This window comes from Anabrus simplex, chromosome 3 (genome assembly GCF_040414725.1).
Source record: "Anabrus simplex isolate iqAnaSimp1 chromosome 3, ASM4041472v1, whole genome shotgun sequence".
NCBI lineage: Eukaryota > Metazoa > Arthropoda > Insecta > Orthoptera > Tettigoniidae > Anabrus > Anabrus simplex.
In genome coordinates this window covers 187,661,051-187,675,656 of record NC_090267.1, presented here as the reverse complement: position 1 = coordinate 187,675,656, position 14,606 = coordinate 187,661,051, and the positions used below count along the sequence as shown (strand labels likewise).

At 39.4% G+C, this 14,606-nt stretch overlaps 1 protein-coding gene across 1 annotated transcript in view; it reads left to right on the top strand.

The window, feature by feature from the left end:
• The first annotated feature begins 738 nt into the window (after nt 1-738).
• Nucleotides 739-14,606, top strand: part of bru3 (bruno 3) — a 372,081-nt gene continuing 358,213 nt past the window's right edge. Inside the window, exon 1 of the mRNA XM_067142838.1 lies at nt 739-859. Within this exon, the coding sequence (XP_066998939.1) occupies nt 754-859 (106 nt within the window). The 5' untranslated portion in view covers nt 739-753. The remainder of the gene's footprint in view (nt 860-14,606) is intronic.

Genomic DNA, 14,606 nt, shown 5'->3' with positions numbered 1-14,606 from the left:
TGTCTGTGAGAGATAGTGTCAATATGTTATCTGCATCAAAAGTGAATTCATACTCAGACTACTTGGCTGAATGGCCAGTGTAGTGACCTTCGGTTTAGAGGGTCACCGGGTTGGTCAGCTCCTCTAGCTCCTAAACTGTGTGTTTGTGTTCGTCTAAATGCACAACTCTTCTTACATATCCATCAAATTGTCAACATCTCTCCACATAAGTGTTGGTGTCAGGAAGAGCATCCGGTGGTAAAATTGGGACAAATCCCTGAGGAAAGCTATGAAGAATAATATCAAAGGTAAATTCATTCCACGTCTCTTAGGAGTTTCCAATTGTTTGCATTGAGATAAAGTACTAACCCGCAACGCACGTATCACTAGGTAAAATACAATGTTCAATCTAAGAGACAGACACTCACGAGATCAGTACTTTTTGTCAATGCAGGCGGTCACTAACTCCTAACCTATCCTATGCATTGCTAATCTCTCAAATAGCGATTTATATAAGAAACTGGCTAAGAATGTATTCGGATTTTTTTTCTTCATATTTTACATCAGGAATTAGATTTGAGAAAATGTATTTATACTTGAAAGAATGATTATCTATAAATTATAATTATTTAAGTGAACCATACTGAAGGAGATTTACCATGTTGGAGCAAACGGGGGTACCTATATTAAAGAAAGTGATCGGTCTCATTTTCATCCTGTGGTTATGTTCTCGGTGACCGTTCCACTCAAGAAGACAGAAAGCTGTTTGTGGGTATGCTCAGTAAGCAACAGACAGAAGAGGATGTACGACAGCTGTTCGCACCTTTTGGGACTATAGAAGAGTGCACTATTCTTAGAGGACCCGACGGTACCAGTAAAGGTAAGATATTAAAAATGAATTGTATTGTCAATTGCTGGGTTCTGTGGCCGTGCTAGAGGGGTCATACCATCTCCCACGGGGAGAGAGGGGCAGTCTACTAGCTTGCATCAGCGTGACTACGCGCAGTTTGGGAGACCTCGTGTCGGAATGTCATAAGGTGTACGGTGTGTTGCTTGTGGGCAGTCGAGCAATGTTTTCCGCTCGAAAATACATTAATAGAACTCCGCGTACTCGTCACCAGTTGTTTTCCTTTCCACACGGCCAAAGATCCCAGCAACTAACAGTACTGCTTCTCATTTATGATCAGCGAGTGTTCTGAGCCGCAAGATAGAAATGATTCCTTAACGCATGAATATTCAAATTTCTGGTGAACCATTAAACTACGAAGAAAATGCATGTCAAACTTCTCATAGGAAAATAATAATAAATTAGTGTCCTCGCCTCAAAGTAGTGCAGTTCTTTTCAGGTCCTCCCCCCCCCCCCCCCAGCAGAGGTGAGCTTCATGTACCATTTTAACTACATACCATCCTTCCTCCCATTCTTACATTTCTGGCAGTATCGGGAATTGAATCGGGGCCCCGAGGATGTCAGCTAATCGTGCTTAACTGTTACGCTACAGTGGCGGACGGAAAAAGGCTAAAACGTGTGTATGCTACTTCTGTTTGTAAGACTAACAATCTACCGGTTATTATTGATTGTATGCGCCAAAAGAAGTAAAACATACTTCCTGAAAAACTGCTAGAGGTAGGAAGAAAATTCGTATGAGCTTTTGTTTGTCTGTTTGTTTGTTGTAAAAAGTTAAATTCCAAGTTCATTTGTCAGAATCGTTTAAGGGTTCCAGACTCACAATTTTTCTGATTTATAAACCACCTACTTTCCTTATTAGCTCTAGCATACATCCTTTAACAATCTATATAAATAAAGTTGTAGGGGGTTCCTTGTCTGTAATTTTGTTTGTTTGACAGTTTTTCGGATATTAATCCGTTTTAGGTAAACTCAAGTCCGTATCAGTGGTTTTTATTTTCCGTGAATGTTCGTCTGTTTGTTCCACCATTAAGGCGAAACGGCTAGGTAGTCTCGACTAAACTTCATATTTGGAGTATACTCATCCCGGAAAAGGTTTCGATATGCATATAAATAAACAATTTCTGAATAGAGAGGGGGGTATTATAGGAAAACCAGAAGAGTTTTCTTCCATTTTCTCTTATACTGTTGATTTTCTGTAAAATCCGTTGACTATGTGTGAAACGTGCCTTCATTATAAAAAAAACTTTTTTTATTTACATAATTCGCTTACTCTTCAAATGACGGCGAAAATTACTATTTTCCATGGGTCTCATGCTCTGCATTGTGTGACCGACAGACTGACAACGAACCTACAGGTTACCACGGCAACAACGTCTCTGACTGCTTGCCAGCAGGGAAGTAACGTATTGCCATTTTCGTCATCATTCCTGTATAATCGTGGTTGTTCCTTGGGTAGAGAGCAAGAGAGATGCCATTCGTCCATTTTGCGGGATATTGGCGGAAAACCGTTGGAGGTTACAGTCGTTCTCGAATAGCACTAAGGGGCGTTGTTAGTATTTGAATAGTACCGCGGAGTCTTGCTCATTATTTCACACCGTAAGGTGTTTTCTGTCATTTTCTATAATTTTTTACTGTATGTTTTATTCTACTTCTGTTTTCCGCTTTAATTTCTTGCCTCTGTCTTGCCTCTTTAGGCTTAAGTAATAACACCGAAAGTCATCTTATCTGTTTACCTAAGAATCCCTGCGCCTAAATTTCTCCTCTGTTACCGCCTTCTGATATCCGTAACTTATGCCATCACAATTTATTGAGCAGCATTTTTTTTTTTCCAATACATCCACTTGGTATTTACTTATTTTCCTATACGGCTGTCCTCAGTTATAATCCTATCTTATATTAATTTCAACTTCCTTAACTTTAATACTTTCTTCCTTAATTACTCCGTATGTATGGGAGTGCTAATTCCGAAACGTGGACACTCTTTGAAGAAAACTTCCAAGCTGTTGAAATGTATAACTTTTGGCTTCGGAAAATATCAAAATATGGATGCATTTTTATGACGATGCAGACCTTCGTTTCGGGGTAGTGGGGGCTAAACGGTAAGTCGTATTACAGAACAGATATTACAATCGCCGTTCAATTAGGAGAGATCTACAACTTTGGCCCTATAATTTATTGTCGTTTTTCGATTATTGATACGTTAGATAGCGCTACATTCCTCAATTATAATCAAATCTCTCCAACTCGATTGTGACTGGCATTAGGAAAGGAGGCCTGTCTTTTTAATGAAAACTCTCTACTGTGAATGGCAGTTGCCAAGTGAGCCTGCCGTTATAGTAGAAACTCCTGAACTCGATTTTGATTGACAGTAGGAAATTTGGCCTGCCATTATCGACAACATTTCCCCAATGCCTACCTTACATCGCAAACAACGTATGGCGTCCACCCTGTTTTGTTTCTCAGATAGCGCTAAGAGACATGCAATTTAATATAATCTTACTCGCTGCCTTTACAGTAATTTACTGAGTAATCCGTATACAATGTAGAATACTGCAGTGAAGCACGGGTACATTTGCTAGTATGGAATAAATACGCTTTCTAACGGTGAAAAATTTGCTGAAGTTGGTTCAGTAGTTCTAAAATTAACTCCACATACAAGCTTACAAACTTTCTCTCTTTATAGGTATAGATAAGATACATTTTGTTTGGAGTCTATTGGTACTTTTAGTATCAACACCATCATCATCCGTGTCCATCTACCATCGAAGGCAGACATTTTTAATTTGAGTGGTTATATTTGGGATGTGGTCACCGACTGCACTACTAAAAGCATGCAATGAACATGGAGTACAAAGATTCTTATCCCCTCCTTCAAGAATCGACTACATCCGGCCAGGATCGAAGCCGTGGTTCTGACAGGAAGAGGAGAATGAGGATTATTATTATTATTATTATTATTATTATTATTATTATTATTATTATTATTATTATTATTCCATACTCTGGTGGGTTTGTGGAAGCGACCTGTCACACATGTGGACTTGGCCCTGTTTTACGGCTGTATACCCTTCCCGACGCCAACTCTATGACTAGGGATGTGTTGCTCTCAATTTTGTGTTTCTTTGGTGGTTAATAGTGTGGTGTCTGTGTTTTATACAAATGGAAAAATGTGTCTTCAGACCAAGAAGAGCACACAACTCCCGAGACAGAGGAATTAACTTGACTAGGTTGAGATACCCTCGATCCGACCAGGAATCAAACCCTGTATCTTATATTTCTATTTACAACATATCTGCATTTAGGACTGTTACCAAGGTGGCCGATTCCCTATCGGTTGTCGCCTAGTCATTTCTTAAATAACTTCAAAGAAATGGAAATTTATCGAACTCAACTTGGTAAATTATTCCATTCCCTAATTCTTCTTCAAATGAAAGAACACTTGGTAAAATTAGTCCTCTTGAAGTACTACATATTTTGATCATTCCTATTTTTAAAACTCCAATCGAGCTTTTATTAGTCTACTAACGTCATTCCACGCCATCTCTCCGCTGACAGCCCGCAACATACCGCTTAGTCGAGCAGATCGTCTCCTGACTCCCAAATTGTACAAATTGTAACATTTTTGTAACAGTATTCGTTAGCGTCAAATCTCCTAGACCAAATGGTGCTGCGTTCCTTTGTATATTTTTCAGTTCTCGAATCAAGTAATCCCATACACTGGAACCATACTCTAACCTAACTGGAGAATTACCAGCGTCTTGTGTGTCCTCTCCTTTGCATCCTTACTACAATTCCTAAATACCCTCAACCTTTATTTACCTTTATTTACAACCTTGTTAATGTGATTACCCTAATTAAGATAATTCCCTATAACATATTATCACCTTGGTAGTTACAGTTGAGGATTCTTTTAAATATTATAATTTTTTCATTCATTTATTTAGCGAATCACAACACATTGGAATATACAACAATAAGTATTTCGTCCACATGCATTATAATGGTTGAGTACTATAGAATGCCATGAGGAATCCAGGCCAGAAAGATGCAATTACGTAAAAGCAGTACTATACCCGATCGTGGGTATGTTCCATGTGCCTTTTACTAAACGTTTTCTTGCGTTTTTCCAGAACGTTGTTAGGGTGGAAATAGCGCCCTTTGGACAGGCGCTCTTCAGTTATCCCCATGGGGCACTTTCACTTAATCAACTCAGAAGAAGTGAGAGGAATTGGTGGTGAAAGTTTCAACCTGTCTTTTCACCCCATTTACCCTCATACCAGTGTCTGCCGTCCATCTCACATTTTACCAAGGTCCTTTCGGAGCTACAATCCTATTACTTATTTGTTATTTTGTACAGTATAATATCGCCTACAAGAAGCCTTACATATGACTAGTTCTTTGCTCATATAATTTATATCATGGTTATTCGGCCAAGATGTCCGCTTCAAATAAAATCGGGGCCGTTAAATATATTGACGTTCTGTTTTCACTTTCAGTAATGGTACCATAATTGGACTTTCAGTCCCTCCCCAGGGTGTCAATATCTGCTGAGCTAATGGAACTAACTTTTTTGTTTCCGTTTTTTCAAATAGAACTACATCATTTTCTACAAATAGACTTAAACTTACAAATAGTATTCATTCAGAACCGTAATTACTTTGAAAATTGGACAAGTACTTACTGCTACTACTAAAAGGTTTTAATTCCTCCCCTGAAGGTGGGAGGAAGGCCTCTTAGACAGTGACGCCGTCTCTCAGGCCAGGAGATTTGCAGTGTAATGTGAACTACAATCCTTCATACTTATTTCTTTCTTTTTTAAATTAATGTTTCTCGTACTTTCTCTGCCACTTTTTCCACAACATGGTGGCGATGCGGTTGCGATCTCTGTCACGCATGTGGGCTTGGCCCAGTTTAATGGCCAGATGTCTTCGCTGATGCCATCTATGTATAGTTATGCTATGCTATGTTTTTCCAGTGTTCGCACTAACTCAGGTGGGCTTTTGGTGGCGCGACGATGTGATGGGAAAGGGCTATTACTGCGAAGGCGGTAGCCATGTCCTTAATTAAAATACAACCCCAGCGTTTGCCTAATGTGAAAAAGGCAAACTTTGGAAAACCATCTTCAGAGCTGCTGACGGTGGGGTTCGAACCTACGATCTCGCAAACGCAAGCTAACATCTACGTGGGTCGTACTGCGCAGATAGGTCTTTCGATCTTGTGTGGTTTAATGTCACATCAGGATAATAATGTCCCTTAGAAGCCGTCGAATATTAATTTTTCCTTTACCTGTTAACGTACGACAATATGAACGGTGTTAAATCATACACTTTGTCACTGTGTATTTATGAGAACAGTAAAGCGAATATTTAGTTGTCAGAAGTAGGTGAAGGAATTCTGCACGTCAACAGCTAGCTCATGTTTCATACGTAGCGCAAATCGAATAGGCCAGCCCTGTTAATTACAGGATCAGATAATGCTCACCTAGTCTTATTCTCGGAGTTCTATTTTATAGAAATGTTGCCACCCATTTAACCACACGTTTTTCTAGTCGTCATTAGTCTCCCATATTCTAAATGTTATTTATTTTATGTACCACTAATTACTTTTACAGTTTTTGGATATCTCATATTCTAACCTATCAAAATTATTAGACAAGTTAGGTTAATAGCGATAGGCCTACAGTCCATTTGATCACTTGAATCTAAAATATCTGCTATGTCTTGCTGGAATCATGCAAGTTTAGCCTCTTTAGAATAATCTTTTCTAAGCCTTTCTAAACCGAAGGTCTCGACGCATACATTTCAGCCAAGATGCCGGACGATTATTATTATTATTATTATTATTATTTGATGGTGAATCAATTGTTCAAACACATCAAAAATTTAGTATATCTATATAAAGGCTTAAATTATAACTTAACCATGAAAAACTGCCATTTTCAGATGCAGTATTTCAGGCGTTTCTATAATCATTATTTCTTTTCCCTCCCTTTCCTCGTAGCTCATTAACGACCTGAACGAACACTTAACCTGTGTTTTCTGCTCAATCTGCACTCAACTCTCCAAATAGCATCCATTAGTTACAGTAGTACGTTTCACGACCGGCTAGTTATCGCTTCGTGCACTTTCCATATCTCCGGTTCTCTCTTTCTCTCTCTGTAACCTCGTCCCTCGTCTCGAACTATTTAAAACTACTTGAAAAGAAATTAATTGCTATTTACTCTCCAGCGGTACGGAAGATGTAGAGAAATTTTCATCCCCCAGCGCTCTCACCTTACTCTCCCTTAGCTCCCAATTGCTGCCGAAGAACATGGTTGTCAGCAAATGTAAAGGAAAAATAATTAAATTCCACTTTGAAGTGGAGCCTTATTTTCAACAGTTAATCAGATTTTAATTTCAAACACTAATCGGATTTCGAACGCATTGCGATTTTAGAAGACGTTTCTCTCTTTTTCTCTCTCAAGTTCTTCTTTAATAGGATTCTATTTTCTTCAAGTGTTTTAAATGTAATATTTTAAACTTAGTATTTTCAAGCAAAGAGAAAAATATACGTAGCTTATATACACCTTCATATAAATTAATTGACTCATTGTTCTCCTGACGACTGAGGGCATACTTCTTTTTATCTTCAATGATTTTAATTAAATTCAAATATTAGTACCTTGATTTGATTTCTTCAAGATATTTTGATTCTCTTAAAGTGGATGGAACGATTACTCGTATTCTCCTCTTCTTTTCCCTTCCCTTGATCTTGTGGTTAATATGGGAGTTTTTCTCTCGGCTGATTCTGTTTCTTTTCTGACACGAATTTAGGATTTGTTTCAAGGGACTGGAATTGAATTAATAAGTGGATTAAAATCCCGTTATATCGGTCATCCTTGCAGTGTTTCTTGTGGTTTCGTTCTTATGAACTCTCCTTTGTCTAGCATGTTTATTACAATCTGCCATAAATTATTTCAGAGTATATACATATATTTGACTTGAATAATAATTATATATGTTTGTGTGACGTGTGAATGGAATCAAATATTATTTCAGGTAACACTTCTACTTTTGTTTTTAAATATTATACAGTATGCTGGTTCCTACTACACCAAAATTGAGTACCACGTTAATTCCTCGAGAAAAGCGGCCGGGCGTAGAGCTAACCACTCTGCCCCACCAAGTGCCGAGGTTACGGATAGTGGAAGCCTTTGACTTCCACCCCTCCAAGGGCCTTCATGGTCTAAAGGGAGATTACTTTGCTTTGCTATATTGATTCCTAAGTTAACATTTCGTCCGTTGGATATTATTTTGGATATTATATTTCTTCTTCTTCTTCTTCTTCTTCTTCTTCTTCTTCTTCTTCTTCTTTCAGCCTGCTGTAGACCACTTTCTATCAACCGTTTGCATATTTGGGCTTTACTTCTTATTATAGTTAACTCCTCTTTTAACTTACAAGTTTTCGTGACTTGATATTTAATTGAATACTGTACAAATATCAAAAATGGTAGCTGTTTAAATGTAAATGAGGGCTAAAGAACCGTAACTTCGTCGCCTTATGAGGATATAAATAAATAAATAAATAAATCAAAGCAAAATCGACCAAGTTTACCAGATTCGCATGCATGAATTGTATACATACATACTTCATAAGACTGATCACAAAAATAGTTTCATGCCTTCCACGGGATACCCCAACATATCCAGTTACTAAAACTCTTCTTTTCAGATATGTCATAACAGAATAGGATGAGTCACCAAATCCGTGCTAGAAACTCCCGAAGAGTAAAACAAGACAAGTAGCCTACTCCGAATGAATGCAATGCAGTAGACAAAATTTGAAATACAATTAGAACAAAACTAACTTCTCGAAGTCACATTTATGAATATGACCCCGTAGAGAAACGGGATAAGGATTGGACGTACACTTATCTATGGACTATAGAAAGACGAATCGTTAGTGATAAAATACTGGTTAAGCATCTTTATATGTTAATGTTCATTTCTTATATTCCACAACATTATTCCATTCCCTAGTACTTGCTCTGCCCATTCCTTATTTCTCCTAATTTAAAACCAAACCCCACGGCACTTAACGCCCTTGAAAGGGCTTTGGCCTGCCCAGCGACCGCTGCTCAGCCCGAAGGCCTGCAGATTACGAGGGGCCGTGTGGTCAGCACGACGCATCCTCTCGGTCGTTATTCTGGGCTTTCTAGACCGGGGCCGCCATCTCACCATCAGGTAGCTCCTCAATTCTAATCACGTAGTCTGAGTGGACCTCGAACCAGCCCTCAGGTCGAGAGAAAAATCCCTGACCTGGCCGGGAATCGAACTCTGGGCCTTCGGGCGAGAGGCAGGCACGCTACCCCTACACTACGGGGCCGGTATTTCTCCTAATTTAGGCTAATCAAATTCTAAGTTTGGCTGTACACTTCATTTTTTGCCTCATACTCGGCTCTTATTTCGGATTGTGTATACGAAAGTCGAAAATAACTTCAGTACTAGTGATGGGACATTCGATTCATTTTACTGAATCGATTCATTTGATTCCGTTCACGTTACTGAATCGATACAGTGATCCGATTCACGGCTCATTGGTCACCGCTCCTACTGCATCAGTGTAGTATGTGCTGGTAAGACAGCAGCAACAGCATTCAGTGCTCGCAGCTACCATCTGGTCTTCATACTTTGAACTCCTTTCTTAGAAAAAATGCTAGTTACTCTAATACATCGAAGGTTTCCGGCAAACGCAGGGTGGAAAGGTTAGGATTAGGAAGGTAGCAGCCATGGCCTGAATTAAGGTACAGAGCCAGCATTTCCTGGTGTGAAAATGGAGAAACTACGGAAAAACCATCTTAACGGCTGCCGACGGTGGGATTCGAACCCACCATCCCCCGAATGCAAACGCATAGCCACGCGATATTAACCGCACGACAACTCGCTCAGTCCTTTTTTTAAAAGTATTTTTCTATCAGCTGAGGATTTTTTAAATCGTCATATTTTGTATAGTCTACTCGAGATGTACAGTAGCCCGCTGGTTTTCTGATTCAACATACTGTTATTGCGTCTGTCCACATATGACTGAAGTCTTGTGCAACGATGTGACATATGAACTGAGAGAATACTGAGCCGTTCTTCCCAATATAAAACAGGTACTTTTGAATGGTCATGACTCATGAGCATGACCCATAGTCATAGGGCAGGCTAGAGTCGAGTTTAACTGTCAAATGTCAACTAAGTTATAATACTAAGATTCATTAAACTAATAAATAGTATAACCTAATAGCCTACATACTTACTAGCTACTTCAGAATTATGTTGTGACTACCTTTTTAACACTGCAAATAAATCCATCTATTAGTTAAACCTCCCTGTAAGAAGAGGACAGTGAATCCAAATGGGTATTATTTTCAAATGAGCTGAGCTCGAGAGTCCATTATAGCATACGATTCTTTCAGTCTAGCATGTCTCACTGTATGTCTCGCTGCAGCGGAAGCTCGGCTCCCCGTCAACGTCCGGTGAGCGCCACTCAGCACTGTCCGCTGGGAGTAAGCTGAATCGTGTGCCGTGAGCTCGCCTTTCCTGTGAATCGATTCACTCGGACACTTGAATGAATCGATACACTGCTTCGAATCATGCATTCAGTAGCCAACACTATTCAGTACAACATTTGCTTGTTTGTTTGTGACGACATGGTAAAACAGCTTAACAAATTAGTAGGCCTATACAAGGACCAAAACAGCAAATACACAATTTCTCCGTTAATATTAGCTGTATCTAAAAACTGTACGCAAGAGAAGTTTTGTAAAATGTAGGTTCCGATCTTTTGTTTCATAAGATTTTACTGTACGCGGAATAATGGGAGATGATCCTAGAAAATATTAACCTCATGACATAGTACTTAAAGTCCGATTATTATCCCTTTGCTACCATCATTGGAAGTGAAAACAAAACGCCAATGTCTTTAACCGTTCACGAGTTATTTGTGGTGAACAACTTTGATGAACAGGAATCTTTGTATTGAGTTCATAAATGTATTATTTTTAGCCATTTAATTTTAAACCTGCATTAATTACAGTACAGTAACTAATTGGTAACCCGGAGACACGACAAGGGTAATCACATTCCGCTTGTTAATTTATTGCGCATCATGTTAACAATCTATTCCCTGTGCATTATTAAAACTTCAAATTATAAATGTGAATATTATTTTTTCCACTTCTAATGTCCCGAATCTTCCGAAAAATACTACGCGACTTTGTCATCATAGTCTATTAACTAGAAATATTTCCATACTGGCCGCCTGCGACCAAAGAGTGACCGTGACCATAATCGTATGCTCGTGCTTCGTGTGAATGAATCACAGATAAGTCACATATATTTTTGTGTCACAGATATGCCGACCACAGATATTCTGAAATATCATTTAAGCTCATCTCTAACCGTGCTCGTATTTCCTGTGACTGAATCATACATAAAAGTCACAGATATTTTTGTGTCACAGATACGCCTGTCACCGATATTCTGAAATATCGGTTAAGCTGATCTCCAGCTGTAAGCAAATTGTTTCACCGCGCACTGCACCCGGCAGCGGCAGCGATATACCAACTCAGCATGTTTTTGACATATCGACAGGGATAGTGTGAGACCCACTCCGCAAGTTTTCACCCTTATTTAACAGGAGATAGTGATAGTTACCGACGTGATTGTTCTTATAGGGCGCTAGAACGTGTGGTTATCAGCCTCTGTTGAGCACACGTGAGTTATATCTAATTAGCATCTCCTGCTAACCCTGTGGTTTATGAGCTAAATAACCCGCCGGCAACGTGTAGTACAGCTATTTTAAAATAACGTTAAAATATTGTTCTGATCACCAAAAATCGGTGAATTAGTTTTCTTTGTATACCGCATTGGTGAGGCACGAGCTTCTTGTCCGTAGACAGCGCAGCGGAGACGGAAGAGAAGGGAAGGGAATCTTTCCATAAGTCTCCAGCTTTACGAGGCTATGTTATAGCCTGCAAGAGGTGCAGAGGCTAATAGAAGTGTAGGGAAGTTCGCTGCTTGCTCACGTGAGTCTAAACTTTAAGCAGTGTGACGTCATAGTACCATCAAGAAACCTGCAACGTCATATAGGGAGAAGAGACAGAGGAGAAGTTAACAAATTGAAGACCTGCACAAAAATGGGAAAAGTTGTGTGGTGTTTCTGCTGTCTTTGTCTGTCTGTTAGGCTCTACAGCGAGGAGTTGAAAGAAAGCAGAGTGCATGATGGGGAAAGTTCGGGCCATAAAGAGAGAGGAACGAATAAAGTTGCAGGTTACGAAGAGATCATAAGTCCCCAGTCAAGAGGGAGGAGGAAGGAAGACTGAAATCAAGAGCACATTGTATCTTATCTGCTCCAGTTCCTCATCTTAAAGGACAAAGTGGCCGTGCCAATATTTTTTAGTGTTACTCAATTACCTTATTTAGAAGACAAGTGACGAATGACGTTGTTTTAGTTGGGAAGATTGAATTCAAATGAAATACTTCAGTCTAGAAATACGATTATTATGGTTCAGATTTTTATGACAAGTCATATTTTTATACTGCCTTGTTTTTCCATGTTAAGTTCATTTTAATATTTTCCTTTTGTGAGCATGTTTACGTGTTTTATATTGGCATATAACTGGGATGATAGATCGATTTCACGAACTTTTAACTATGCCGTGACCGAGGAAGTAACCGCGCGTTTTCGGTCACGTAGCTATCAGCGCACATTCGGGAGAGAGTGGGTTCGAACTCCACAGTCGGTAGCCCTGAAAATGGTTTTCCGTGATTTCCTACTAGGCCGTACCTTAATTAAGGCCACGGTCGCTTGCTTCCCACTCCTACTCCTTTTCCTATCCTATCGTCGCCATAAGACCTACTGTGTCGGTGCAACGTTAAGCAAAGTTGTACAAAAAGAAAAATCTATGCCGTGAAACGACCATCATTCAGCGCGCTACGTATCAGTCGCTAAACCTCGTAGTATCAAAGTCATGAAGTCAACCTGGTAATATCTTTATCTTGGCCTTTCCCGATTTCATTGGTGTCGGCACTTGATGTGGATTTTTTTTCTAGTGGCTTTAAGTCGCACAGGTAGGCCTTACGACTTTACGGGGACAGGAAAGGGCTATGAGTTGGAAGGAAGTGGCCGTAGCCTTAATTAAGGTACAGCCCCAACATTTACCTGGTGTGAAAATGAGAAAACACGGAAAAATTCTTCAGGGCTGCCGACAGTGGGATTCGAACCCACTATCTCCCGCATTCAAGTTTACAGCTACGCGCTCCTAACCGCACGGCCAACTTGCCCGGTCGGATTTGGTTCAGTTTTACAGCCGGTTGCCCTTCCCGATGCCAATCCTATGGTAAGGGATGCATTCGCTGTTGCGTGAAACTGTGGCGCACTGGCCATTCAGTCAAGGAGATTGATCCAACCTGGTCATCCGATATACATGATACTGAACGAATTTCCATCATATATGTATATTCTCGGACATACTAAAATTGTCCTCTAGTGAACAGTATTTATGGTATCCTAATACTCTAGAATAAAATTATCTCATGTTATATTGGGTCGATAGTTAACTGATATTTAACTGATGGTGATTGGATTAACGGTACATAGACTCACCCTTTCCTGTATCAGCTTTGGCCCGTTTCTGTTACCATTGCAGAATACAGTACATAAATTATAATTTAATAAGAAGTAACAATAATAATGCTATTTGTTTAACGTCTCTCCAATTGCTATAGACATGATGTTGATTTTGTCCTGAAGGAGTTCTTTTACAAGCTGGATGTCATCGACACGAATTCAAACATCCCGAACTATCACAGACTTCAGTCATGTTTTCAGATAGAATTTTCAAGTATGAATCAGACAAGAAGAAGAAGAAGAGTGTTTAATGTTCTTTCAAGGGATATCGACCTTAAGAGTATCAGATGGCTAGAATTTTTCTCTGGTGAGTGTTCATTAAAGTGCCAGCAATTCCACTAATAATAATTTTGTGTGGCTATTTCTAGCCGAGTGCAGCCCTTGTAAGGCAGACCCTCCGATGAGGGCAGGTGGCATCTGCCATGTGTAGGTAACTGCGTGTTATTGTGGTGGAGGATTATGTGTGATGTGCGACTTGCAGGGATGTTGGGGACAGCACAAACACCCAGTCCCCCAGCCGTTGGAATTAACCAATGAAAGTTAAAATCCCCGACCCGGCCGGGAATCGAACACGGAACCCTCTGAATCGAAAGCCACTGCGTTGACCATCCATCCAACGAGTCGGACAGCAATTCCACTGATGAAAACAGTTCCATTTGAATAGAAAAGTAGTGCGTGTGATAAGGGAGTTGCATACTGCTCTCAGGTTTCAGGATGACATTATTGCACGTTTCAGTTAAATTGTAAAGGCAAATTTCCTTAAATATGACGTATCTTAAAAATCGAAGGGACAGCACACATTTTTATTTATTTATTTATTTATTTATTTATTTATTTATTTATTTATTTATTTATTCATTTATTTATTTATTTATTTATTTATTTATTTATTTATTCTTCTTGCGTTCCGACCTTCTATGGACCACGTTACAATTTCAGTTCTTCCTCCTTAGTTGTTCTTTCCTTTTCTTCCAGTATTCTTTCTTTGTTTCACTGTGCTTCTTTTTCCTGTTTTCAGTCCACTTTGTGCCTGTGTTCTTTTCTTTCCTCCCTTGGAATCCTTCCA